This window comes from Patagioenas fasciata, chromosome 1 (genome assembly GCF_037038585.1).
Source record: "Patagioenas fasciata isolate bPatFas1 chromosome 1, bPatFas1.hap1, whole genome shotgun sequence".
Taxonomy (NCBI): Eukaryota; Metazoa; Chordata; class Aves; order Columbiformes; family Columbidae; genus Patagioenas; species Patagioenas fasciata.
In genome coordinates, this window is record NC_092520.1 from 214,563,975 (window position 1) to 214,591,763 (window position 27,789).

Here is a 27,789-nt window from a genome sequence, read left to right on the forward strand (position 1 = left end):
TGGCGACAGGGACAGAGACAGGGGGACGTGGGGATGGGGAACATGGGGACAGGGACAGAGACAGGGGACAGGAGGACATGGGGATGGGGGACATGGGGACGCAGGATATGGGGACAGGGGGACATGGGGAGAGGGGGACACAGGACAGGGACAGACAGGGGACAAGAGGACAGGGGGACACAGGACAGGGACAGAGACAGGGGGACATGGGAATGGGGAATGACATTGGGACACGAGACAGGGACATGGGGACAGGGACATGGGGACACAGGACAGGGACAGAGACAGGGGGACAGGAGGACATGGGGATGTGGGACATGGGGACAGGGACAGAGATGGGGGTCAGGGGGGTGATATTGGGACATGGGACAGGGGGACATGGACTGTGGGACACAGGGACTGGGGGACAGGGGGACATGGGGACAGGGGCAGAGACAGGGGGACATGGGGAGGGGACATGTGGGGACCCATGGCTGCCCCCCATGCCCAGGGACCCCCTTGGAGCACCAAGGTCCCTTCCATCCCTGGGGGTGTCCAGGGTCCCCTTGTCACCTCCAAGTGCCACCTGCGTGTCCCACTCTGGGGGGATTTTGAGGGGTGGATGTGTTCCCAGGGGGGTCCTTGACCCCGTGTCCCCCCCCAGGGCTCAAGCTGCAGGGGAACGTGGTGACCCCCAGGGTCCCCCCATGTCCCCCCTGTCACCTCCAAATGCCACCTGAGTGTCCCATGCTCTGGGTGTCCTGGGGGTCCCAGGGACTTTTGGGGTCCTGGGGGTGGATGTGTCCCGTGGGGGGGCCCAGGGGTGTCCCCTGACCCCGTGTCCCCCCAGGGATCGAGCCGCAGGGGAACATGGTGACCCCCGGGGTCCCCACATGCCCACCTTGTCACCTCCAAGTGCCACCTGGATGTCCCACTCTGGGGGGATTTTGGGGGTCCCAGGGCTCGTTGTCCCCCCCGGGGGGGGATCTGGGGGTGTCCCCTGACCCCGTGTCCCCCCCAGGGATCGAGCCACTGGGGAATGTGGTGACCCCCAGGGTCCCCCCGTGTCCCCCCCATCACCTCCAAGTGCCACCTGGATCACCTGCATGTCCCAAGTTCTGGGTGTTCCAGGGGTCCCAGTGCTGGTTGTCCCCCCCGGGGAGGGTCCGGGGGTGTCCCCTGACCCCGTGTCCCCCCAGGGATCGAGCCCCAGGGGAACGTGGTGCTGCGCCCGGCGCAGTTCACGGTGGAGACGCTGGACGCGGGGGTGGGCGAGGTGCTGGTCTACGTGGAGGACCCCGAGGGACACACCGAGGAGGTACCGGGGGGTGACACCCACGGGGGGTCCCCACGTCTCTGTCACCTCCCCCCGGAGCTTATTTTTGGGGTTTACCCTCCCCGTTTCCAGGCCAAGGTGGTGCCCAACAATGACAAGAAGAGGACGTACAGTGTCACCTATGTCCCCAAAGTTGGGGGGCTGCACAAGGTGAGGAGTGTCCTCAGGACGGGGGGTCCCCTGGAGTGTCACATGAGGGTCCCCTGGGGTGTTGCACTGAGAGGGGACCCTGGGGGTCCCTCAGGGAGGTTCTTGGGGTGACCTTGGGTGTCCCATTGGGGTCCCCACTGGCCATTGCATTGGGATCTCTCTGGGGGTCCACAAGTGTCCCCTGGGGTGTCATATGAGGGTCCCCTGGAGTGTCACCTGAGGGTGCCCTGGGGTGTCACATGAGGGTCTCCAGGGTTGTTGCACTGTAGGGGACCCTGGGGGTCCCCTGAGATGTTCTTGGGGTGACCTTGGGTGTCCCATTGGGGTCCCCACTGGCCATTGCATTGGGATCTCTCTGGGGGTCCACAAGTGTCCCCTGGGATGTCACATGAGGGTCTCCAGGGGTGTTGCACTGAGGGGACCTTGGGGGTACCTTAGGGACGTTCTGGGGTGACCTTGGAGGTCCCATTTGGTCCCATTGGCCATTGAGTTGGGGTCCCTGGGAGGGTCCCTGGGGTGTCCACAAGTGTCCCCAAGGGTGTCACATGAGGGTCGCCTGGGCTATTGCACGGGGGGGGATTTTGGGGGTCTCTCAGTGGTGTTCTGGGGTGACCTTGCTTGTCCCATTTATGTCCCCACTGGCCATTGCATTGGAGTCCCTGGGGGGGTCCACAAGTGTCCCCAGGGGTGTGACATGAGGGTCCCCTGGGGTGTTGTACTGAGGTCCCATGAGGGGAACCTGGGGTCCCTCAGCACCACGTTGGGGTGACCTTGGGGTTCCCAATTTGATCTCCTCTGGCCATGGTATCGGGGTCCCATTGAGGTCCCCAAGTGTCCCCTGGAGTGTCACGTGAGGGTCCCCTGGGGTGTCACATGAGGGTCTCCAGGGGTGTTGCACTGTGGGGGACCTTGGGGGTCCCTCAGGGACGTTCTGGGGTGACCTTGGGGGTCCCATTGGGTCCCATTGGCCATTGAGTTGGGGTCCCTGGGAGAGTCCCTGGGGTGTCCACAAGTGTCCCCAAGGGTGTCACATGAGGGTCCTCTGGGCTATTTCACTAGGGGGGGACATTGAGGGACCCTGGGGGTCCCATTTATGTCTCCATTGACCATTGAGTTGGGGTCCCTGGAGGGGTGTGACAAGAGGGTCCCTTGAGGTGCTGTACTGGGGGTCTCATGAGGTGACCTTGGGGGTCCCTCAGGGACATTCTGGGGGTCCCTTGGGGGTCCCATTGGGGTCCCCACTGACCATTGCATTGGGGTCTCTGGGGGGTCCACAAGTGTCCCCAGGACTGTCACATGAGGGTCCCCTGGGGTGTTGCACTGGGGGTCCCATGAGGTGACTTGAGGGTCCCTCCAGGCCATGTTGGGGGGACCTTGGTGTCCCTGTGTGAGGTCCTGGAGGTGCCAGTTGGCCCTGGGTGACGCGTCCCCCTCTGTCCCCTCACCCCACAGGTGACAGTGCTGTTTGCGGGGCAGAACATCGACAAGAGCCCCTTTGGTGTCAACGTGGCCATGGCCCTGGGGGATGCCAGCAAAGTGACAGCGCGTGGGCCCGGCTTGGAGCCCGTGGGCAACGTGGCCAACAAGCCCACCTACTTCGACATCTACACCGCAGGTGGGCTGGGGACACGGCGAGGCGGTGGCACTGAGGGGTGTCCTCATGGTGACATGGCCATGGTGTAGCCTGGTGTCTCTGGGGACATGTCCTCATGGTGACATGGCCATGGAATGGCCTGGTAGGAGTAGGGACATGTCCTCATGATGACATGGCTATAGGATGGATGGCTTGGTGGCTCTGGGGACACGCCCTCATGGTGACATGGCCATAGAATGGATGGCTTGGTGGTTCTGGGGACACATCCTCATGGTGACATGGTCATAGGATGGGTGGCTTGGTGGCTCTGGAGACACATCCTCATGGTGACGTGGCCATAGGATGCATAGCTTGGTGGTTCTGGGGACATGTTCCTCATGGTGACATGGCCGTGGAATGGCTTGGTGGTTCTGGGGACGTGTCCTCATGGTGACATGGCCATGGTGTTTCCTGGTGGCTCTGGGGCCACCTTCTCATGGTGACATGGCCATGATGTGTCTTGAGGACACTGAGGTCGCACCCTCTTGGTGGCATGACCATGGTGTGGTCTGATGACTCTGGGGCCATGTCCTCACGGTGACATGGCCATGGTGGTGCTTGGTGGCTCTGGGGACACGTCCTCACAGTGACATGGCCGTAGTGTGTCTTGATGACACTGAGGTCACACCCTCTTGGTGACATGACCATGGTGTGGTCTGATAACTCTGGGGCCATGTCCTCATGGTGACATGGCCACAATGGTGCTGGGTGGCTCTGGGGCCATGTCCTCATGGTGACATAGCCATGGTGTGGCCTGGTGATGCTGAGGTCACACCCTCTTGGTGGCATGGCCATGGTGTGGCCTGATGGCTCTGGGGTGATGTCCTCATGGTGACATGGCCGTGGTGGTGCTGGGTGGCTATGATGTCCTGTTCTCAAGATGGCACAGCCTGGTGGCTCTGGTGCTCTATTCCCATGGTGGCACGGCCATGGGATGGCTGGGTGGCACTGGCACCATGTCCCCATGGTGGCTCTGAGGCCATGTCCCCATGACAGCATGGCCATGGTATGGTTGGGTGGCACTGAGGCCATGTCCTCCTGGTGACCTGGCCTGGTGGCTCTGGGGCCATGGCCTGGTGGCACTGAGCTGGTGTCCTCATGATGACATGGCCATGCCATGGCCTGGTGGCACTGAGCCTGTGTCCTCATGCTGACCTGGCCTAGTGGCTTTGGGGACATGTCCTCATGGTGAAATGTCCATGAGATGACTGAGTCCGGTGTCATCTTCTCAGGTGGCATGTTCTGGTGGCTCTGGTGCTATTTTCCCATGGTGACATGGCCATGGGATGGCCTGGTGGCTCTGGAGACATGTCCTTGTGGTGATATGGCCTGGTGGCACTGAGCCTGTGTCCTCATGGTGACATGACCACAGCCTGGGGACTCCGGGGCCATGTCCTCATGGTGACATGGCCATGGTGTGGCTTATGGCTCTGGGGCTGTCTCTTCATGCTGGCCTGGCCTGGTGGCTCTGGGGACATGTCCTAATGATGTCATGACCATGGGATGGATGTTGTGGTGTCTCTGTGGCCATATCCTCATGGTGACATGGCCATGACCTGGCTTGGTGACACTGGAATCATGTCCTCATGGTGACATGGCCATAGGATGGATGTCGTGGTGGCTCTGTGGCCAAGTCCTCGTAATGGCATGACCTGATGGCTCTGGGGACACTTCCTCCTGTTAGCATGGCCATTATGTGGCTGGGTGGCGCTGGGATCATGTCCTTATGGTGACACTGGAGCCATGTCCTCATGATGACGTGGCCATGACCTAGCCTGGTGACACTGGAACCATGTCTTCATGGTGACATGGCCATGGGATGGATGTTGTGGCTCTGTGGCCATGTCCTCATGGTGACATGGCCATGGCCTGGCCTGGTGGCTCTGGAATCATGTCTTCATGGTGACATGGCCATGGCCTGGTCTGGTGGCTCTGGGTCCACATCCTCATGGTGACATGGCCATGGCCTGGCCTGGTGACACTGGAACCATCTCTTCATGGTGACATGGCCATGAGATGGATGTTGTGGTGGCTCTGTGGCCATGTCCTCATGGTGACATGGCCATGGCCTGGCCTGGTGGCTCTGAAATCATGTCTTTGTGGTGACATGGCCATGGGATGGATGTCGTGGTGGATCTGTGGCCATGTCCTCATGGTGACATGGCCATGACCTGGCCTGGTGGCTCTGGGGCCATGTTGTCATGGTGACATGGCCATGGGATGGATGTCGTGGTGGCTCTGTGGCCATGTCCTTATGGTGACATGGCCATGGCCTGGCCTGGTGGCACTGACCCGATGTCCCCGCGGTGACAGGCGCTGGCCCTGGCGACGTGGGCGTGGTGATTGTGGACCCGCAGGGCCGGCGGGACACGGTGGAGGTGATGCTGGAGGACAAGGGGGACAACATCTTCCGCTGCACCTACCGGCCCGTCCTGGAGGGGACACACACCATCTGCGTCACCTACGCCGGCGCCCAGATCCCCAAGAGTCCCTTCGCTGTCAACGTGTCTGAAGGTGAGAGCTGTCCCGGGTGTCCCCACCCTGTCCCCGTGGCACCCGTCAGTCCCACCATGTCCCCATGGCACCCACCAGTGCCTGTGGTGGCCCCTGACACCCATGTGGCACCCTGTCCCCAGAGTGCCCTGTGTCCCCATAGGTCCTGTATGCGCCCTCATGTCCCCGTGGGTCCCTCATGCCCCTGGGGACCCCATGGCACACACTTGTCCCCAGGGTGTCCCCTCGGGGACCCCATGGCACTCCTGTGTCCTCAATGTGTCCCCATGGCACCCTTATGTCCTAGGGTGTCCCCAGGGTGTCCCCATGGGTCCCTTATGCCCCCTCATGTCCCCGTGGGTCCCTCATGCCCCTAGGGACCCCATGGCACCCTTATGTCCCCAGAGTGTCCCCTTGGGGACCCCATGGCACCCCTGTGTCCTCAATGTGTCCCCATGGCACCCTTATGCCCTAGGCTGTCCCCAGGGTGTCCCCATGAGTCCCTTATGCCCCTAGGGACCCCGTGTCCCCAGAATGTCCCCATAGCACCCTTAGGATGTCCCTGTAGCAGCCTCTGTCCCCAGAGTGTCCCCATGGGTCACTTATACTCCAGGGTGTCCCCATAGCACCTTCTGTCCCCAGGGTGTCCCCATGGATCCCTTATGCCCCTGGAGACCCCATGACACTCCTGTGTCCCTAGGGTGTCCCTATGGCACCATCCTGTACCCATGAGTCCCTTATGCCCCTGGGTGTCCCCACTCTGTCCCCACCCCATGTCCCCAGTGGTGCCCATGAACCCTTTCCTGGGGACCCCAGCCTGGCAGGCCTGGGTGCTGGGTGACAGTGTGGGTGACAGTGTGTGACACTGCTGTCCCTGTCCCAGTCTGCTGTCTCCAACAGTGCTGGGTGGCAGTGTGTGACACTGCTGTCCCTGTCCCGGTCTGCTGTCTCCAACAGTGCTGGGTGACAGTGTGGGTGACAGTGTGTGACACTGCTGTCCCTGTCCCGGTCTGCTGTCTCCAACAGTGCTGGGTGACAGTGTGGGTGACAGTGTGTGACACTGCTGTCCCTGTCCCGGTCTGCTGTCTCCAACAGTGCTGGGTGACAGTGTGGGTGACAGTGTGTGACACTGCTGTCCCTGTCCTGGTCTGCTGTCTCCAACAGTGCTGGGTGACAGTGTGGGTGACAGTGTGTGACACTGCTGTCCCTGTCCCGGTCTGCTGTCTCCAACAGTGCTGGGTGACAGTGTGGGTGGCACATTGTCAGCAGTGCCAATCTGTGGGGTAGTGGCAGGTGACAGGTGGTGACACTGTCCCTGTCCCCAGCGTGCTGTCCCCAGCTATGCTGGGTGACAGGTGACAGTGTGGTCAGTGGTTGGTGACACTGTCCCTGTTCCCAGTGTGCTGTTCCCAGCAGTGCTGGGTGACAGGTGACACCATGTGACCCTGGTGTCCCTGTCCCCAGCAGTGCTGTCCCCAGGAGTGCTAGGTGACACCGTGTGACACTGTCTGTGTCCCCAACAGTGCCGGGTGACAGGTGACAGTGTGGTTGGTGGTTGGTGACACTGTCTCTGTCCTTAGGAGTGCTGTGGTGTGGTGGCAGGTGACAGGTGACACTGTGTGACACTGATGTCCCTGTCCCCAGCAATGCCGGGTGACAGGTGACACCGTGTGACACTGTCCCTGTCCCCAGTGTGCTGTCCCCAGCAGTGCTGGGTGACAGGTGACACAGTGTGACACTGTCCCTGTCCCCAGCATACTGTGGGATGGTGACAGGTGACAGGTGGCAGTGTGGTTGGTGACACTGTTTGTGTCCCCAGCGTGCTGTCCCCAGCAGTGCCGGGTGACAGGTGGCAGTGTGGTTGGTGACACTGTTTGTGTCCCCAGCGTGCTGTCCCCAGCAGTGCCGGGTGACAGGTGGCAGTGTGGTTGGTGACACTGTTTGTGTCCCCAGCGTGCTGTCCCCAGCAGTGCCGGGTGACAGGTGGCAGTGTGGTTGGTGACACTGTTTGTGTCCCCAGCGTGCTGTCCCCAGCAGTGCCGGGTGACAGGTGGCAGTGTGGTTGGTGACACTGTCCCTGTCCCCAGCGTGCTGTCCCCAGCAGTGCCGGGTGACAGGTGGCAGTGTGGTTGGTGACACTGTTTGTGTCCCCAGCGTGCTGTCCCCAGCAGTGCCGGGTGACAGGTGGCAGTGTGGTTGGTGACACTGTTTGTGTCGCCAGCGTGCTGTCCCCAGCAGTGCCGGGTGACAGGTGGCAGTGTGGTTGGTGACACTGTCCCTGTCCCCAGCGTGCTGTCCCCAGCAGTGCCGGGTGACAGGTGGCAGTGTGGTTGGTGACACTGTCCCTGTCCCCAGCGTGCTGTCCCCAGCAGTGCCGGGTGACAGGTGGCAGTGTGGTTGGTGACACTGTCCCTGTCCCCAGCGTGCTGTCCCCAGCAGTGCCGCGCCACGGGGCGGGGGCTGCAGCCCAAGGGTCTGCGGGTGCACGAGGTGGCCGATTTCAGGGTGACAACGCGGGGCGCGGGGACCGGGGACCTGCGCGTGCTGGTCAAGGGACCCCGTGAGTGGGGACGTGGGGGTCTTGGGGGGGGTGCATGATGGGGGGCACCATGGGGGGGTGCAAAGTTCTGGGGGGTCCATGAGGGTGTCTATGGGGGACACAGGGTTGGGCGACACCATCGGGGTGTCTATGGGGGGTTAATGGTTTGGGGGTGTCAATGGGGTTGTCCATGGGGTATGCAATGTTGGGGGGGTCCATGGGCGTACCCATAGGGGATAATGAGTGGGGGGCACCATGGGGGTGTCTATGGGGTGCCCATCAGGGGTGCGTGATTGGTGGCTCCATATGGGGGGGGTTCATGGGGTTCAAGGGTGGGGACACTATGGGGGTGTCTATGTGGGACACAGGGTTGGGACGTCGTGATTTGGGGGTACCCATGAGGGACAGAGGGTTGGGGGTCCCTATGGGGGGTGCACAGGTGGGGCCACCTTGGGGGTGCCCATGTTTGGGGGAGTGCATGGCCAGGGGGTCCATGGGGGGTCTATGAGGGGGTGCAGGGTCTGGGGGTGCCATGGGGGGGGCTATGGAGGGAGTGTGGCATTTTGGGGGTGTCCATGGGGGAGGAGGGTTTGGGGGGCACCATGGGGGTGTCTATGGAGGGGGTGCATGATTGGGGAGTTACTATGGGGGGGGTTCATGCTTTGGGAGTGTCTATGGGGGGTTGCAATGTTGGGGGGGTCCAAGGGGCTGTCACAGTGTTGGGGGACACCATGGGGGTGTCCATGGTGGGGGGTGCATGATTGGGGTGTCTATGGGGGATGTGAATGTGAACTGACAACACAGTTTGGGGGGGGGCACCATTGGGGATCCATAGGGGTCTTATGGCTGGGGGGGCACCACAGGGCTTCCCAAATTTGGTGTGGGGGGTGGCTCATGGTTTGGGGAGCCCCCATGATGGGGGTGACACAGCTGGGGGTCCCCGGTTGCGCGGTGCCCGCAGGGGGGTGCACACGGTTCGGGGGGTGACCCCAGCTGGGGGTGCCCCCCTGACCCCCCCGTTTGCAGAGGGCACGGAGGAGCCGGTGACGGTTCGGGACGTGGGCGACGGCGTCTACGAGTGCGAGTACCTGCCCAAGGTGCCCGGGCGGTACCAGGTGTCCATCACCTGGGGGGGCTACGCCATCCCACGCAGGTCAGAACGCCCCCAGTGTGGGGATCCCCCCACCCGTGGGACACCTCACCCATGGGACCCCCCGACTCACCCATGAGACACCCCCGACTCACCCATGGGACCCCTCAACTCACCCATGGGGACCCCTGACTCACCCATGGGACCCCCCAACTCACCCATGAGACACCCCCGACTCACCCATGGGGACCCCCAACTCACTCATGGGGACCCCCGATTAACCCATGGGGACCCCCGACTCACCCATGAGACACCCCCGACTCACCCATGGGGACCCCCAACTCACTCATGGGGACCCCCGATTAACCCATGGGGACCCCCAACTCACCCATGGGGATCCCTCCACCCATGGGACACCCCACCCATGGGACCCCCAGACCGCCACCCATGGGACCCCCCGACTCACCCATGGGGACCCCCAACTCACCCATGGGGATTCCCCCACCATGGGACACCTCACCCATGGGACCCCCTGACTCACCCATGGGGACCCCCTGACTCACCCATGGGGATCCCCCAACTCACCCATGGGGATCCCCCGACTCACCCATGGGGATCCCTCCACCCATGGGACACCCCACCCATGGGACCCCCAGACCGCCACCCATGGGACCCCCCGACTCACCCATGGGGACCCCCAACTCGCCCATGGGGACCCCCTGACTCACCCATGGGGATCCCCCCACCGTGGGACACCTCACCCATGGGACCCCCCATCTCACCCATGGGACCCCCTGACTCACCCATGAGACCCCCCCCAACTCACCCATGGGGGTCCCCCAACTCACCCATGGGGATCCCCCCACCGTGGGACACCTCACCCATGGGACCCCCCATCTCACCCATGGGGATCCCTCAACTCACCCATGGGGATCCCCCAACTCACCCATGGGACCCCCTGACTCACCCATGGGGATCCCCCAACTCACCCATGGGACCCCCTGACTCACCCATGGGGATCCCCTGACCCATGGGACGTCTCACCCATGGGACCCCCCAACTTACCCATGGGGATCCTCTCACTCATGGGACACCCCCCAACTCACTCATGGGACCCCCCCAACTCACCCATGGGGATCCCCCCACCCATGGGACACCTCACCCATGGGGATCCCCCCACCCATGGGACACCTCACCCTAGGGACCCCCCAACTCACCCACGGGGATCCCCCGACTCACGGGAACCCCCCACCTGTGGGACCCTCTCCACCCCACCCATGTGGGTCCCCCCACACATGGGACCACCCCAACCCACCCATGGGGACCCTGCCCCAACATGGGACCCCCTGGATCCCCCATCATCCCCTGTAGGTCAGATCACCCAACATGGGACCCCCCTGACCCCCATCCATGGGTCCCCCCCACACCACCCGTGGGGATCCCCACACCTATGGGACACCCCCACTCCTGGGGACTCCCCATCCCACATGCAAGGGGTGGGAGGGTGTGCAAGGGGCATTTAGGGTATGCAAGGGGCATTTAGGGTATGCAAGGGGCATGGGGAGTGTGCAAGGTAATTGGAAGTTGTGCAAGGTATGTGTGCTAGGGGTGTGCGTAGTGTGTAAGGAGTGTGCAAAGGGTGTGCAAGGCACATGTGAGGCATGTGGAGGGTGTGCGAAGTGTGCAAGGGGCATGCAACAGGTGTGCAAGGCACATGCAAGGCACATGGAGGTTGTGCAAGGGGCTTTCAGGGTGTGCAAGGGGTGTGCAAGGCACATGGTGGGTGTGCAGGGTGTGCAAGGGGCATGGAGGGTGTGCAAGGGGGTATGTGTGCAAGGTGCCTGGGGGTGCAAGGGGTGTGTAAGGAGTGTGCAAGGGGGTATGCAATGGGGTGTGCAAGGCATGTGGAGGGTGTTCAAGGCACATTTAGGGTGTGCAAAGCAAATGGAGGGTGTGCAAAGCAAGTGGAGAGTGTGCAATGGGGTGTGCAAGACACATGGAGGGCGTGCAAGGCACATTTGGGGTGTGCAAAGCAAGTGGCGAGTGTGCAAGGGGGTTTGCAGTGGGGTGCGCAATGGGCGTGCAAGGGGCATTCGAGGGGTGCATGACGTGCGAAGGGGGGTGCAAGGAGCACGGCGAGTGTGCAGGAGGTGTGAGGGGCGTGCAAGGGGGTGCAATGGGGAGCACAAGGAGCACGGCGGGTGTGCAAACAGGGGGTGTGACCGCGGTGTCCCCGTCCCCAGCCCGTTCGAGGTGCAGGTGGCGCCCCCCCCGGGCACGCAGAAGGTCCGCGCCTGGGGGCCGGGGCTGGAGCGCGGTGTGGTGGGACAGTCGGCCGACTTCGTGGTGGAGGCCATCGGCACCGAAGTGGGGACACTGGGTGAGTGGGGACACGGGGGACGGGGCTGGGGACATGGGGACACGCGGGAGAGCATCGCGGTGGGGACGTGTTGGGGGGCATCATGATGGCGACATGGGCGTGGAGAGGGAGACGCTACGGGGAGGACATGGGGCATGGTGGTGGGGACGTGTTGGGTGACATCGTGGTGAGGACATGGGCATGGAGCAGGGGACACTATGGTGATGACATGGGACATTGTGGTGGGGATGTGTTGGGTGACATCATGGTGAGGACATGGACGTGGACTGGAGGATGCTATGGTGGGGACATCAATATGGGCTGGGGGACATCATGATGGGGACATGGGACGCGTTGGAGGACATTGTGGTGGGGACATGGGCATGGAGTGGGAGGCATTGTGGTGAGGACATGGGACGTTGTGGTGGGGACGTGTTGGGTGACATCGTGGTGAGGACATGGCCATGGAGCAGGGGACACTATGGTGATGACATGGGACGTTGTGGTGGGGATGTGTTGGGTGACATCATGGTGAGGACATGGACGTGGACTGCAGGATGCTATGGTGGGGACATCAATATGGGCTGGGGGACATCATGATGGGGACATGGGACGCGTTGGAGGACATTGTGGTGGGGACATGGGCATGGAGTGGGAGGCATTGTGGTGAGGACATGGGACGTTGTGGTGGGGACGTGTTGGGTGACATCATGGTGAGGACATGGAGGATGCTGTGGTGGGGACATCACTATGGGTTGGGGGACATCATGATGGGGACATGGGACACATTGGAGGACGTTGTGGTGGGGACATCGGCATGGAGCGGGGGACATTGCAGTGGGGACATGGACACGGAGTGGGGGACACTGATGGGGACATATTGGGGGCCACCATGGTGAGGATATGGGGACACTATGGTATGGACGTGGAACATATTTGGGACATTGTGGTGGGCACATGGGGACATGCTGGGTGACATCATGGTGGGGACAGATTGGGTGGCATCATGATGGGGACATGGGCATGGAGCAGGGGACACTATGGTGAGGACATGGGGCGTGGTGATGGGGACATGGGGACATATTGGGTGACATGATGGTGAGGACATGGGGACATCATGGTGAGGACATGGGCAGGGGCTGGGGGATGCCCATGTCCTGGTGTCACCTGTGGGGTTCCCCACTGAGGACCTGTCCCAGGCGGGTCCCCGGTGTCACCCCTGGTGTCACCATGATGTCCCCCGCAGGGTTCTCAATCGAGGGCCTGTTGCAAGCGGGTCCCTGCGATGTCACCCCCTGATGTCACCCTGGTGTGATCGTGATGTCCCTGAAGGGTTCTCAATTGAGGGCCCATCCCAAGTCGATCCCCTGATGTCACCCCTGGTGTCACCCCAATGTCCCCACAGGGTTCTTGATTGAGGGCCTGCCCCAAGCAGGTCCCTGGGGTGTCACCCATTGATGTCCCCCCGGTGTCACCCCGATGTCCCCGCAGGGTTCTCAATCGGGGGCCCGTCGCAGGCGGGTCCCTGGGGTGTCACCCATTGATGTCCCCCCGGTGTCACCCCGATGTCCCCGCAGGGTTCTCGATCGAGGGCCCGTCGCAGGCGGGTCCCTGGGGTGTCACCCATCGATGTCCCCCCGGTGTGACCCCGATGTCCCCGCAGGGTTCTCGATCGAGGGCCCGTCGCAGGCGCGCATCGAGTGTGACGACCGCGGGGACGGCTCGTGTGACGTGCGGTACTGGCCCACGGAGAGCGGGGACTACGCGGTGCACGTGGTGTGTGACGACGAGGACATCAGGGACAGTCCCTTCATCGCGCACGTCCTGCCCGCGGCGCCCGGGAGCTGGCCCGACAAGGTACCGCGACCCACAGAGACCCACAGAGACCCACAGAGACCCACAGCGACCCGTAGAGACCAACTGTGACCCCTAACTCCCACATAGTGACCCATAGACCCACAGTAACTCACTGTGACCCATACGGACCCACAGAGCCCTACCACGACCCATAGAAACCTGTGGTGACCCACAGTGACCCACAGAGACCCACAACGACCCGTAGAGACCAACTGTGACCCCTAACCCCCCATAGTGACCGATAGACCCACAGTAACTCACTGTGACCCATAGGGACCCACAGAGCCCTACCATGACCCATAGAAACCTGTGGTGACCCATAGTGACCCACAGAGACCCACAGCAACCCATAGAGACCAACTATGACCCCTAACTCCCCCCGCCCTGCAGCAACACCCACTGCCCCTTGTCACCCCTGGGTGCTGCCCCTTGTCACCCTGGGTGCTGCCCCCCAACTCAGCACCCTGACCCCGCTGCCCCCTGCAGGTGAAGGCCTTCGGGCCAGGGCTGGAGCCCAACGGCTGCATCGTGGAGCGGCCGGCAGAGTTCACCATCGACGCCCGCGGCGCCGGCAAGGGGCCCCTCAAGCTCTACGCACAGGTGGGGACCGATGGGTGGCACTGAGTTCCCTTGGGTGTTGTTGGGTGACACTGGATGCCATTGAGTTCCCTTGGGTGCCACTGAGTGCTGTTGGGTGCCATTGGGTGCTGTTGGGTGCCATTGGGTGCTGTTGAGTGCCATTGGATGATGTTGAGTGCCATTGGGTGCTGTTGAGTGCCATTGGGTGCTGTTGAGTGCCATTGGGTGATTTTGTGTGCCATTGAGTGCCATTAGGTGCCACTGGATGATGTTGAGTGCCTTTGAGCACCAATGAGTTCTCTTGGGTGTCATTGGGTGACATTGGATAATTTTGAGTGCCATCGGATGATTTTGGGTGCCACTGGATGATTTTGAGTGCCATTGAGTGCCTTTGGGTGCCATTGGATGATTTTGGGTGCCACTGAGTGCCTTTGGGTGCTGTTGGATGATTTTGAGTGCCACTGAGTGCCAATGAGTTCTCTTGGGTGCCATTGGGTGCCACTGGATGATGTTGGTTGTCACTGAGTGCCATTGGGTGTCATTGAGTGCCATTGGATGATGTAGAGTGCCACTGAGTACCATTGGGTGTCACTGAGTTCCATTACATGTCATTGGGTGCCGTTGGGTGCCATTGGATGATGCTGAGTGGCATTGGGAACTGCTAGGTGCCATTGGATGACATTGGGTACCGTTGGGTGCCATTGAGTGTTGTTGGATGCCATTGGATGATGTTGGGTGTCATTGTGTGCCATTGGATGCCACTGGGAGCCATTGGGTGCCATTGGTTGCCACTGGATGACATTGAGTGCTGTTGGGTGCCACTGAATGTCGTTGGGTGCTATTGAATGATGTTTGTTATCATTGGGTGCCACTGAGTGCCGTTGAGTGCTGTTGGGTGCTACTGAGTACCATTGGGTGCTGTTGGGAGTCATTGAGTGTTGTTGGGTGCTGTTGGATGCCATTGGGTGGTGTTGGATGCCGTTGGGTGTCATTGAGTGTTGTTGGGTGCCGTTGGGTGCCACTGAGCATCATTGGGTGCCATTGGATTATGTTGAGTGTCACTGGGTGCCATGGGATGATGTTGGGTGCCATTGGATGCTGTTGGGTGGTTTTGGGTGTCATTGGGTGACACTGGATGCCGTTGGGTGCCATTGAGTATGACTGAGTGTCACTGGGTGCCATTGGTATTATTGAGTGTTGTTGGGTGCCATTGGATGCTGTTGAGTGCCGCTGGACGACAATGGGTGACGTTGGTTGCTCTTGGGTGCCGTTGAATGACAATGGGTGACGTTGGTTGCTCTTGGATGCCGTTGGGTGACAATGGGTGACGTTGGTTGCTCTTGGATGCCGTTGGGTGACAATGGGTGACGTCGGTTGCTCTTGGGTGCTGTTGGATGACAATGGGTGATGTTGGTTGCTCTTGGGTGCCAATGGATCCCCTCACCCCCACCCACTGCCCGCAGGACGCCGAGGGCTTCCCCATTGACATCAAGGTGAAGGACAATGGGGACGGCACCTACCACTGCGTCTACGTGCCCACCAAGGCCATCAAGCACACCATCATCGTCACCTGGGGGGGCGTAAACACCCCCCGCAGCCCCTTCCGGGTGGGTGCCATAGGGGACCGGGGTGGCCATGGGGGTCCATGGGTGATGGGTTGGCCATGGGTGGCCCATGAGGTGATGGAGTGGAGATGGAGGTCCCACGGGCTGATGGGGATGGAGATGGGGGTCTTGGACTTATGGGGTGCTGGGGTGGCCATGAGAAGTCCCCTGGGTGCTGGGGATGGAGGTGGGGGTCCCATGGGGTGATGGCTTGGCCATGGGTGGTCCATAGGTGATGAGGTGGGGATGAGGGTCCCGTTGGGTGATGGGGATGGAGATGGGGCTCTTGGACTTATGGGGTGCTGGGGTAGCCATGGGGGAGCCGTGGGGTGATGGGAATGGAGAGTGTTGGCCATGGGTGGTTCATAAGGTGATGGGGTGGAGATGGGGTCCTGTGGGAAGATGGGGGCCCCAGGCCTATGGGGTGCCAGGGGTGGGGTTGGGGCCCCATGGGGATGGAGATGGGGGTCCCTGGCACCCCGGGTGACCCCGGTGACACCCCACACCCGCAGGTGAACGTGGGGGAGGGCAGCCACCCCGGCAGGGTGAAGGTCTACGGGCCGGGTGTGGAGAAGACGGGGCTGAAGGCCAACGAGCCCACCTACTTCACCGTGGACTGCAGTGAGGCCGGGCAGGGTGGGTGACACCGCGGGGGACACCCGTGGGGACCCCTCTGTGGGTATGAACCCGGGTCCTGCAGCACTGGTCCAGCACCTCTGGTCCCGCATCCCTGGTCCAAGTCCATCATCCCTGGTCTTGGTCCAGCATCTCTGGTCCTGGGTGATTTGTCCCTGGTCCAGATCCATCATCCCTGGTCCAGATCCGTCATCCCTGGTGCAGATCCCTCATCCCTGATCCCTCATCCCTGTTCCTTCATCCCTGGTACTCTTCCATCACTCCTGCTCCTCATCCAAGCATCCCTGGTCCTCATCCTTCATCCCTGCTCCTGCATCCCTTGTCCATCGTCCCTGGTCCTGGTCCCACATCCCTGGTCCTATGCTCCAGCGTCCCTGATCCAGATCCCTCTTCTCTGGTCCCACAACCCTGGTCCTGGTCCAGCATCCTTGGTCCAGCATCTGTTGTCCTGGTCCTTCATCCCTGGTCCTGCATCCTTTGTCAATCATCCCTGGCCCGGGTCCATCGTCCCTGGTCCACGTCCCTCATCCCTCATTCCTGGTCCCTCATCCTTTGTCCATTATTCCTGGTCCTGGTCCCTCGTCCCTGGTCCCTCATCCCTTGTCCCTCATCCCTGGTCCTTCGTCCCAGGTCTTGGTCCTCCATCCCATCATCCCAAATCCATTCATCCCAAATCATCCCTGGTCCAAATCCATCATCCTTTCTCCCTCATCCCTGATCCATGATCCCTCATCCCTGGTCCATGGTCCCTCATCCCTGGTCCTGGTCCATCATCCCTGGTCTTGGTCCTCCACCCCTGGTCCATCATCCCAAATCATTCCTGGTCCATCATCCCTGGTCTTGGTCCCTCATCCCTGGTTCCTCATCCCAAATCATCCCTAGTCGATCATCCCAAATTATCCCTGGTCCATCATCCCAAATCATCCCTGGTCCATCATCCTAAATCATCCCTGGTCGATCATCCCAAATAATCCCTGGTCCATCATCCCAAATCATCCCTGGTCGATCATCCCAGATAATCCCTGGTCCCTCATCCCTGGTCCCTCATGCCTGGTCCTGGTCCATCATCCCTGGTCTTGGTCCTCCACCCCTGGTCCATCATCCCAAATCATTCCTGGCCCATCATCCCTGGTCTTGATCCCTCATCCCTGGTTCCTCATCCCGAATCATCCCTGGTCGATCATCCCAAATTATCCCTGGTCCCTCATCCCTGGTCCTGGTCCATCATCCCAAATCATCCCTGGTCCATCATCCCTGGTCTTGGTCCCTCATCCCTGGTTCCTCATCCCAAATCATCCCTGGTCAATCATCCCAAATAATCCCTGGTCCCTCATCCCTGGTCCCTCATCCCTGGTCTTGGTCCCTCATCCCTGGTCCCTCATGCCTGGTCCTGGTCCATCATCCCCAGTCTTGGTCCTCCATCCCTGGTCCACCATCCCAAATCATCCCTGGTCCTTGGTCCCTCATCCCTGGTCCCTCATCCCTGGTCCACGGTCCCTCATCCCTGGTCTTGGTCCTCCATACCTGGTCCCTCATCGCCATCCCATCACCTCAGTCCCAGCTCCCTCACCCCTGTCCCACCCCCGGGGGTGACACGTCCCCGAGCCCGGTGCCACCCCCGCAGGTGACGTCAGCATCGGGATCAAGTGCGCGCCAGGCGTGGTGGGGCCGCTGGAAGCCGACATCGACTTCGACATCATCAAGAACGACAACGACACCTTCACGGTCAAGTACACGCCGCCCGGCGCCGGGCTCTACACCATCATGGTGCTCTTCGCCAACCAGGTGCCTTCCCAACCCGTCCCCTCCCGGTGTCACCTGGGGGGGTCTGTGCCCCATAGAGCTGCCGTGTCACCGTGTCACCCCCTGTGTCCCCAGGAGATCCCCAGCAGCCCCTTCCGCATCAAGGTGGACCCGTCGCACGACGCCAGCAAGGTCAAGGCCGAGGGGCCCGGGATCAACCGCACCGGTGAGGGGATGTGGGGCTGGGGGTCGCTGTGGGGCTGGGTGTTGTGGGGCAGAGGCCCTGGGTGCTGTGGGTCGCTGTGGGGCTGGGTGTTGTGGGGCAGGGACGTCAGGTGCTGTGGAGATGGGTGGCTGTGGGGCACTGACTCTCCATGGGTCGGGACAGAGCTGGGTCTCTATGGGTCACTGTGGGTCCCTAACTCTGTCTATGGGTCAGGGGTGGAGCTGGGTGCTGTGGGTCTCTGTGGGTCTCTATGGGTCACTGTGGGTCCCTAACTCTGTCTATGGGTCAGGGGTGGAGCTGGGTGCTGTGGGTCTCTGTGGGTCTCTATGGGTCACTGTGGGTCCCTAACTCTGTCTATGGGTCAGGGGTGGAGCTGGGTGCTGTGGGTCTCTGTGGGTCTCTATGGGTCACTGTGGGTCCCTAACTCTGTCTATGGGTCAGGGGTGGAGCTGGGTGCTGTGGGTCTCTGTGGGTCTCTATGGGTCACTGTGGGTCCATAACACTGTCTATGGGTCAGGGGTGGAGCTGGGTGCTGTGGGTCTCTGTGGGTCTCTATGGGTCACTGTGGGTCCCTAACTCTGTCTATGGGTCAGGGGTGGAGCTGGGTGCTGTGGGTCTCTATTGGTCACTGTGGGTGTCTGTAGGTCTCTGTGGGTCACTATGGGTCACTGATGTCCGTATGGGTCATGGGGGTGGAACTGGGCTCTGTGGGTCACCGTGGGTGTCTATGGGTGTCTGTCAGTCTCTATGGCTGTCTGTGGGTCTGTGTGTCTCTGTGGGTCTCTGTGGGTCACTATGGCTGTCTGTGGGTCTGTGTGTCTCTGTGGGTCTCTGTGGGTCACTGATGTCGCTATGGGTCAGGGGTGGAGGTGGACGCCCCCACGCACTTCGTGGTGCAGACCAAGGGCGCTGTGTGTGGGTCACTGTGGGTGTCTATGGGTGTCTGTCAGTCTCTATGGGTGTCTGTCAGTCTCTATGGGTGTCTGTCTGTCTCTATGGGTCTCTGTGCATCTCTGTGTGTGTCTATGGGTCTCTGTGGGTCACCGATGTCGCTGTGGGTCAGGGGTGGAGGTGGGCGCCCCCACACACTTCACGGTGCAGACCAAGGGTGCTATGGGTCTCTGTGGGTGTCTATGGGTGTCTGTTGGTCTCTGTGGGTCTCTGTGGGTCTGTGTGCGTCTCTATGGGTCTGTGTGCGTCTCTGTGGGTCTGTGTGTGTCTATGGGTCTCTGTGGGTCACCAATGTCGCTGTGGGTCAGGAGTGGAGGTGAACGCCCCCACGCATTTCACGGCGCAGACCAAGGGTGCTGTGTGTGGGTCGCTGTGGGTGTCTATGGATGTCTATGGGTCTCTGTGGGTCAGTAATGGTGTCTGTGGGTCCCAGGGGTGGAGGTGGGCGCCCCCACGCACTTCACGGTGCAGACCAAGGGTGCTATGGGTCTCTGTGGGTGTCTATGGGTGTCTGTTGGTCTCTATGGGTCTCTGTGGGTCTGTGTGTGTCTCTATGGGTCTGTGTGTGTCTCTATGGGTCTCTGTGGGTCACTGACGTCGCTGTGGGTCCCAGGTATGGAGGTGGGCGCCCCCACGCACTTCACGGTGCAGACCAAGGGCGCTGTGTATGGGTCGCTGTGGATGTCTATAGGTGTCTATGGGTCTCTGTGTGTGTCTATGGGTCTCTGTGGGTCAGTAATGGTGTCTGTGGGTCCCAGGGGTGGAGGTGGGCACCCCCACGCATTTCACGGCGCAGACCAAGGGTGCTGTGTGTGGGTCGCTGTGGATGTGTATGGGTGTCTATGGGTCTCTGTGTGTGTCTATGGGTCTCTGTGGGTCACTGATGTTGCTGTGGGTCCCAGGTGTGGAGATGGGCACCCCCATGCACTTCACGGTGCAAACCAAGGGTGCTATGGGTCTCTGTGGGTGTCTATGGGTGTCTGGTGGTCTCTATGGGTATCTGTGGGTCTGTGTGTGTCTCTGTGGGTCTGTGTGTGTCTGTGGGTCTCTGTGGGTCACCGATGTTGCTGTGGGTCCCAGGGGTGAAGGTGGGTGCCCCCACGCATTTCATGGCGCAGACCAAGGGCGCTGTGTGTGGGTCACTGTGGGTGTCTATGGGTGTCTGTCTGTCTCTGTGTCTGTCTGTTGGTTTCTGTCTGTCTCTGTGGGTCTCTGTGGGTCAGTAATGGTGTCTGTGGGTCCCAGGGGTGGAGGTGGGCGCCCCCACGCACTTCACGGTGCAGACCAAGGGCGCGGGGAAGGCTCCGCTGAACGTGACGTTCGGGGCCGCGGGGCCCGGCCCGGCCGTGCGCGACTTCGAGCTCATCGACAACCACGACTACTCGCACACCGTCAAGTACACCGCGCTGCAGCAGGTGCGGCCCACGGGCACCCACGGGCACCCACGGCGGGAACCACGGGGCACCCACGGGGCACCCACAGCGGGACCCACGGGGCACCCACGGGGCACCCACAGCGGGAACGACAGGGCACCCACGGGGCACCCGTAGGGCACCCACGGCGGGAACCACGGGGCACCCACGGGGCACCCACAGCGGGACCCATGGGGCACCCACAGTGGGACCCACGGGGCACCCACGGCGGGACCCACGGGGCACCCACAGCGGGAAGGACAGGGCACCCACGGGGCACCCACGGGGCACCCATGGGGAACCCACCCCATTGGGAACCCCATAGGGAACCATATTGAATAGGACACCCCACAGGGAGCCCCATAGGGAACCTGACCCATAGGGAACCCTAGAGGGTACCACATCCCATAGGGAAACCCATAGGGAACCCCATAGGGAACCTGACCCATAGGGAACCCTAGAGGGTACCACATCCCATAGGGAACCCCATAGGGAACCTGACCCATAGGGAGCCCCACAGGGCACCCATGGGGAACCACACCCCATAGGGTACCACATCCCATAGGGAACCGTATCTCATAGGGAACCCCATCCCATAGGGAGCCCCATAGGGTACCATATCCCATAGGGTACCATATCCCATAGGGAATCCCATAGGGAACCAGATCTCATAGGGAACCCCATCCCATAGGGAGCCCCGTAGGGTACCACATCCCATAGGGAACCACATCCCATAGGGAATCCCATAGGGAACCACATCTCATAGGGAGCCCCATCCCATAGGGAACCCCATAGGGTACCACATCCCATAGGGAACCACATCCCATAGGGCACCCCACAGGGAACCCCATGTGGAACTTGACCCATAGGGAATCCCACAGGGTACCCATGGGGAACCACACCCCATAGGGAACCACATCCCATAGGGAACCCCATAGGGAACCACATCCCATAGAGAACCCCATAGGGAACCATATCTCATAGGGAACCACGTCCCATAGGGAGCCCCATAGGGAACCACATCCCATAGGGAACCACATAGAGAACCCTGACCCACAGGGCACCCCATGGGTAACTCCGACCCATAAGGAACCCCATAGGGAAACCTGACCCATAGGGAACCCCACAGGGCACCCCATGGGGAACCACACCCCATAGAAAACCCCATAGTGAACCACACCCCATAGGGCACGCCACCCCATAGCGACACCCCTCCAGTGGCCCCCCCTTTGCCATGGTCACCCCCCCGCAATGTCACCCCCGTGTCACAGCCCCACCCACCCCACCCTCTGTCACCCCAGGGACCCCCAGTCTAATGGGTGCTCCCCCAGCCCTGGGACATTTCACCCCCTTGTGACCCCCCCCAGCACCCATGGGTGACCCCAGCACCCCCAAACCACCCCCCAGCACCCATGGGTGACCCCAGCACCCCCAAACCACCCCCCAGCACCCATGGGTGACCCCAGCACCCCCAGATCTCCCCCCAGCACCCATGGGTGACCCCAGCACCCCCAGATCTCCCCCCAGTACCCATGGGTGCCCACAGTCCCCTTAGGTCCCCCCCCCCACCATGGGTGACCCCAGAAACCCCCAAGCCCCCCAGCACCCATGGGTGACCCCAGCAGCCCCAGATCTCCCCCCAGCACCCATGGGTGCCCACAGTCCCCTTAGGTCCCCCCCCCTTCCATGGGTGACCCCAGAAACCCCCAAGCCCCCCAGCACCCATGGGTGACCCCAGCACCCCCAGATCTCCCCCCAGCACCCATGGGTGCCCACAGTCCTTTTAGGTCCCCCCCCACCACCATGGGTGACCCCAGAAACCCCCAAGCCCCCCAGCACCCATGGGTGACCCCAGACCCCTCCCCAAGCCCCCTCGTCACCCATGAGTGCCCTGAATACCCTCAGGTCCCCCCCAGCACCCATGGCTGACCCCATAACCCCAGGTCCCCTTCCACCCATGGGTGACCCCAACATCCTCAGCCCCCATAGGTGACCCCAGACCCCCCCCAGACCCCACGGGTGCCCCGCACCCCTTCTCCCCGCCCCCCACGTCGCGGGTGGGGGTGTTTGTGACCCGGTGTCCCCACAGGGTCCCTTGGCCGTCGCTGTCACCTACGGGGGGGACCCCATTCCCCGCAGCCCCTTCCCGGTCACCGTGGCCCCCCCGCTGCAGTTGGGCAAGGTCAAGGTCACGGGGCTGAGCAGCAGTGAGTGGGGGGCACCTTTGGGTGGGGGGTGCGACATGGGGGGGCGGGGGGGCACCTTGGGACCCCTATGGGCACCCTGGTTTTGGGGGGAACCCTTGGGTGGGGGGTGTGACATGCAGTGGGGGTCACTTTGGTGGGGGGGGATCACCTTTGGGTGGGGGGGGCACCCCATAGGGTGGGGGGCACCCTTGTGGGGTGGGGGGCGCCCTTGTGGGGTGGGGGGCGCCTTGGGACCCCTATGGGCACCCTGGTTTTGGGGGGAACCCTTGGGTGGGGGGTGTGACATGCAGTGGGGGTCACTTTGGTGGGGGGGGATCACCTTTGGGTGGGGGGGACACCCCATAGGGTGGGGGGCACCCTTGTGGGGTGGGGGGCGCCCTTGTGGGGTGGGGGGTGCCTTGGGACCCCTATGGGCACTTTGGTTTTGGGGGGAACCCTTGGGTGGGAGGTGTGACATGCAGTGGGGGTCACTTTGGTGGGGGGGTCACCCTTGGGTGGGGGGGCTTCCCCATAGGATGGGGGGCACCCCATAGGGTGGGGGGCACCTTGGGGAGCCTGGGACCCCCATGGGCACCCTGGGGGGGGCACCTTGGTTTGGGGTGACACCCTTATGGTGTGGGGCACCCAATGGTGTGAGGGGCACCCTGGTTTGGGGGGGGGGGGCACCCTTGTGGGGGGCACCAATGGGGTGGGGGGGACCCCCTTGGGCACCTTTTGAGGGGGGCGCACCCTGGTTTGGGGGGGCACCCTTGGGTGTGCGGGGGTCACCTTTACTTGTGGGGCACCCAATGGGGTGGGGGACACCCTGGGGGGACCCCGCCTGTATTTTAGGGGTGCGGTTCCCCCCCTGACCCCCCTGTGCCCCCCCCCAGAGGCCGAGGTGGGGCAGGCGCAGGAGTTCGCGGTGGAGACGCAGGGGGCGGGGGGTCAGGGCAAGGTCGAGGTCAAGGTCACGGGCCCCGGGCGCCGCCCCACGCCCTGCAGGGTGGGCCCGGCCCCCCCCGGCGGCCCCCACCCCGTCAGCTTCACCCCCCCCGACGAGGGACCCTACAAGGTGGAGGTGACGTACGACGGGCACCCGGTCCCGGGGAGCCCCTTCCCCGTGGAGGCCGCGCTGCCCCCCGACCCCTCCAAGGTGAGACCCCCCTTGCACGCCCCTTGCACGCTCACCGTGCCCGTGGGAGCCCCTTGCACGCTCACGCTGCTCATCTGAGCCCCTTGCACACTCATCATGCTCGTGTGAGCTCCTTGCACACTCACGCTGCTCGTGCACGCTGCCCTCAGCCTCTCCAAGGTGACACCCCCCCTTGCACACTCATCGTGCTCGTGTGAGCCCCTTGCACGCTCACGCTGCTCATCTGAGCCCCTTGCAGGCTCACAGTGCTCGTGTGAGGTCTTTGCACGCTCACACTGCTTGTGCACGCTGCCCTCAGCCTCTCCAAGGTGACACCCACCCCTTGCACACTCATCGTGCTCGTGTGAGCTCCTTGCACGCTCATGCTGCTTGTGCACGCTGCCCTCAGCCTCTCCAAGGTGACACACCCCCCCTTGCACGCTCATGCTGCTTGTGTGTGTGCATTGCACACTCGCAGTGCTCGTGCGCACCCCTTGCACACTGATGCTGCTTGTGTGAGCCCCTTGCACGCTCACGCTGCTCATGCATGCTGCCCTCAGCCTCTCCAAGGTGACACCCCCCTTGCACGCTCATGCTGCTTGTGCGTGTGCATTGCATGCTCACAGTGCTTGTGTGCACCCCTTGCACGCTCACACTGCTTGTGTGAGCTCCTTGCACACTCACGCTGCTCATGCGTGCTCCCCTCAGCCTCTCCAAGGTGACACCCCCACTTTGCACGCTCATGCTGCTTGTGCGTGTGCATTGCACACTCGCAGTGCTCGTGCGCACCCCTTGCACGCTCACGCTGCTCGTGCATATGCGTTGCACGCACACAGCGCTCACATGCGCTACTCACACGCTCCTTGCACACTTGCGCTGCTTGTATGTATTGACCCCAGACCCCTCCAGGGTGAGAACCCCCTTGCACGCGCCTTGCACGCTCACACCCCTCTGTCATTGTCACCTCCATGTGTCCCCAGGTGTGTTCTAGCCTGTCCCCCCCGTCACCCCCATCCCTGTCCCCACCCTGTGAGCCCTGTGTCCCCACAGGTGTGCACCAGCATGTCCTCCCTTGTCACCCCTGTCCCCCATGTCCCCCAGCTGTGCACCAGCATGTCCCCCCTGTCACCCCCGTCCTTCTCCCCTCCAGTGACCCCCCCCATGTCCCCCAGTTGTGCACCAGCACGTCTATCCCTGTCACCCCTGTCCCTGCCCCCCCTTCTGACCCCCATGTCCCTCAGGTGTGTTCCAGCATGTCTACCCTTGTCACCCCTATCCATGTCCCCCCCTGTGACCCTGGTGTCCCCCTAGTTGTGCACCAGCATTTACCCCCCCATCACACCTGTTCATGTCCCCCCCATGACATCCCTGTCCCCTCCTGTGACCCTGATGTCCCCCAGGTGTGTTCTGGCACGTCTACCCCTGTCCCCCGTGTCCATGTCCCCTCCTGTGACCCCCATGTCCCCCAGGTGTGTTCTGGCACGTCTACCCCTGTCCCCCGTGTCCATGTCCCCTCCTGTGACCCCAATGTCCCCCAGGTGTGTTCTGGCACATCTACCCCTGTCCCCCGTGTCCATGTCCCCTTCTGTGACCCCCACGTCCCCCAGGTGTGTTCTGGCACATCTACCCCTGTCCCCCGTGTCCATGTCCCCTTCTGTGACCCCCATGTCCCCCAGGTGTGTTCTGGCACATCTACCCCTGTCCCCCGTGTCCATGTCCCCTTCTGTGACCCCCACGTCCCCCAGGTGTGTTCTGGCACATCTACCCCTGTCCCCCGTGTCCATGTCCCCTTCTGTGACCCCCATGTCCCCCAGGTGTGTTCTGGCACATCTACCCCTGTCCCCCGTGTCCATGTCCCTTTCTGTGACCCCCATGTCCCCCAGGTGTGTTCTGGCACGCCTACCCCTGTCCCCCGTGTCCATGTCCCCTCCTGTGACCCCCATGTCCCCCAGGTGTGTTCTGGCACATCTACCCCTGTCCCCCGTGTCCATGTCCCCTTCTGTGACCCCCGTGTCCCCCAGGTGTGTTCTGGCACATCTACCCCTGTCCCCCGTGTCCATGTCCCCCGGTGACCCCCATGTCCCCGCAGGTGGTGGCCATGGGCCCTGGGCTTCAGGGCGGCCGCGTGGGGGTCCCGGCTCCATTCACCATCGACACGAAGGGCGCGGGGACGGGGGGCCTGGGTCTGACGGTGGAGGGTCCCTGCGAGGCCACCATCGAGTGCCAGGACAATGGCGACGGCTCCTGCGCCGTCACCTACCTGCCCACCGCCCCCGGCGACTACAACATCAACATCCTCTTCGCCGAGCGCCACATCCCCGGCTCCCCCTTCAAGGCCAAGGTCACCCCGGTGTTCGACCCCAGCAAGGTCACGGCCAGCGGGCCGGGGCTGGAGGGCGGCAAGGCCGGCGAGGTGGCCACCTTCATGGTGGACTGTTCCCAAGCCGGGGACGCCGAGCTGACCATCGAGATCATCTCGGAGGCCGGGGTGAAGGCGGAGGTGCTGATCCAGAACAACCGCGACGGCACCTACGCCATCACCTACACGCCGGCGTGCGCCGGAGCCTACACCATCACCATCAAGTATGGCGGCCACCCCGTCCCCAAGTGTCCCGTGCGTGTCACCGTGGACCCGGCTGTGGACACCAGCGGGGTCAAGGTCTACGGGAAAGGAGTGGAGCCAAGAGGTGAGAGTGGGGTGAATATGGGGCGTTCTACCGGCCTGGGAGCACCACCATGGGTGTCTTCTCCCCGTGGGCATCTCGTCCCTGTGGGGATCTCCATGGGCTCCTCTTCCCCTTGGGGATCCCATCCCCATGGCCACCTCCTCCCCATGACCACCTCCTCCCCATGGGCATCTTCTCCCTATGGACAGCGCCATGGCCACCTCCTCCCCATGGCCACCTCCTCCCCATGGCCACCTCCTCCCCTTGGGCATCCCGTCCCCATGGCCACCTCCTCCCCATGGCCACTTCCTCCCCTTGGGCATCCCATCCCCATGGCCACCTCCTCCCCATAGGCTTCTCCTCCCCAGAGACACCACCATGGACATCTCTTCCTCATGGCCACCTCTCCCTTGCATGGACAGCCCCATGGCCACCTCCTCCCTATGGACAGCTCCTCCCCATGGCCACCATCATGGGCATCTTCTCCCCATGAGCATCTCCATGGGCTTCTCCTCCCCATGGGCACCTTCTTCCCATTAACACCACTATGGGCACTTTCTCCCCATGGGCACCCTCTCCCCATGGACACCACCATGGGCATCTCCTCCCCATGAGCATCTTCTCCCCATAGGCATCCCATCCCCATGGCCTCCTCCTCCCCATGGCCTCCTCCTCCCCATGGGCATTCCATCCCTATGTCCACCTCCTCCCCGTGAGCATCTCCATAGGCATCTCCTCCCCATTGGTGTCCCCATGGACATCTCCTTCCCATGAGCACCTCTCCCTTACATGGACACCTCCATAGCCACCTCCTCCCCATGACCACCTCCTCCCCATGGCCATCTCCTCTCTATGGAAACTACTGTGGCCACTTCTTCCCCATGGACACCTCCTCCCCATGGACACCACTATGGGCATCTTCTCCCCATGAACATCTCCATGGGCTTCTCCTCCCCATGGGCACCTTCTCCCCATGGACACCACCATAGGCATCTTCTCCCTATAGGCATCCCATCCCTGTGGGCATCTCCATGGGCTTCTCCTCCCCATTGGTGTCCCCATGGCCATCTCCTTCCCATGAGCACCTCTCCCTTGGATGGACACCCCCATGGCCACCTTCTCCACATTGCCATCTTCTCCTCATGGGTGTCCCATCCCACGACCACCTTCCCCCCACAATCAGCTTCGCCCCACAATCTACTTCTCCCCACGACC

At 62.2% G+C, this 27,789-nt stretch overlaps 1 protein-coding gene across 2 annotated transcripts in view; it reads left to right on the forward strand.

Annotated features, from left to right (window-relative positions):
- Positions 1 to 27,789, forward strand: part of FLNC (filamin C) — an 85,559-nt gene that overhangs the window by 12,574 nt on the left and 45,196 nt on the right. For both annotated transcript variants that reach the window (XM_065839207.2, XM_071803568.1), the window contains exons 5-21: positions 1,179 to 1,297; positions 1,388 to 1,465; positions 2,918 to 3,080; positions 5,412 to 5,612; positions 8,014 to 8,151; positions 9,157 to 9,283; positions 11,464 to 11,600; positions 13,243 to 13,436; positions 13,923 to 14,036; positions 15,479 to 15,622; positions 16,132 to 16,255; positions 17,880 to 18,040; positions 18,134 to 18,224; positions 20,421 to 20,590; positions 22,677 to 22,794; positions 23,667 to 23,929; positions 25,998 to 26,595. In XM_065839207.2, coding sequence (XP_065695279.1) covers positions 1,179 to 1,297; positions 1,388 to 1,465; positions 2,918 to 3,080; positions 5,412 to 5,612; positions 8,014 to 8,151; positions 9,157 to 9,283; positions 11,464 to 11,600; positions 13,243 to 13,436; positions 13,923 to 14,036; positions 15,479 to 15,622; positions 16,132 to 16,255; positions 17,880 to 18,040; positions 18,134 to 18,224; positions 20,421 to 20,590; positions 22,677 to 22,794; positions 23,667 to 23,929; positions 25,998 to 26,595 — 2,940 coding nt within the window. The remainder of the gene's footprint in view (positions 1 to 1,178; positions 1,298 to 1,387; positions 1,466 to 2,917; positions 3,081 to 5,411; positions 5,613 to 8,013; positions 8,152 to 9,156; positions 9,284 to 11,463; positions 11,601 to 13,242; positions 13,437 to 13,922; positions 14,037 to 15,478; positions 15,623 to 16,131; positions 16,256 to 17,879; positions 18,041 to 18,133; positions 18,225 to 20,420; positions 20,591 to 22,676; positions 22,795 to 23,666; positions 23,930 to 25,997; positions 26,596 to 27,789) is intronic.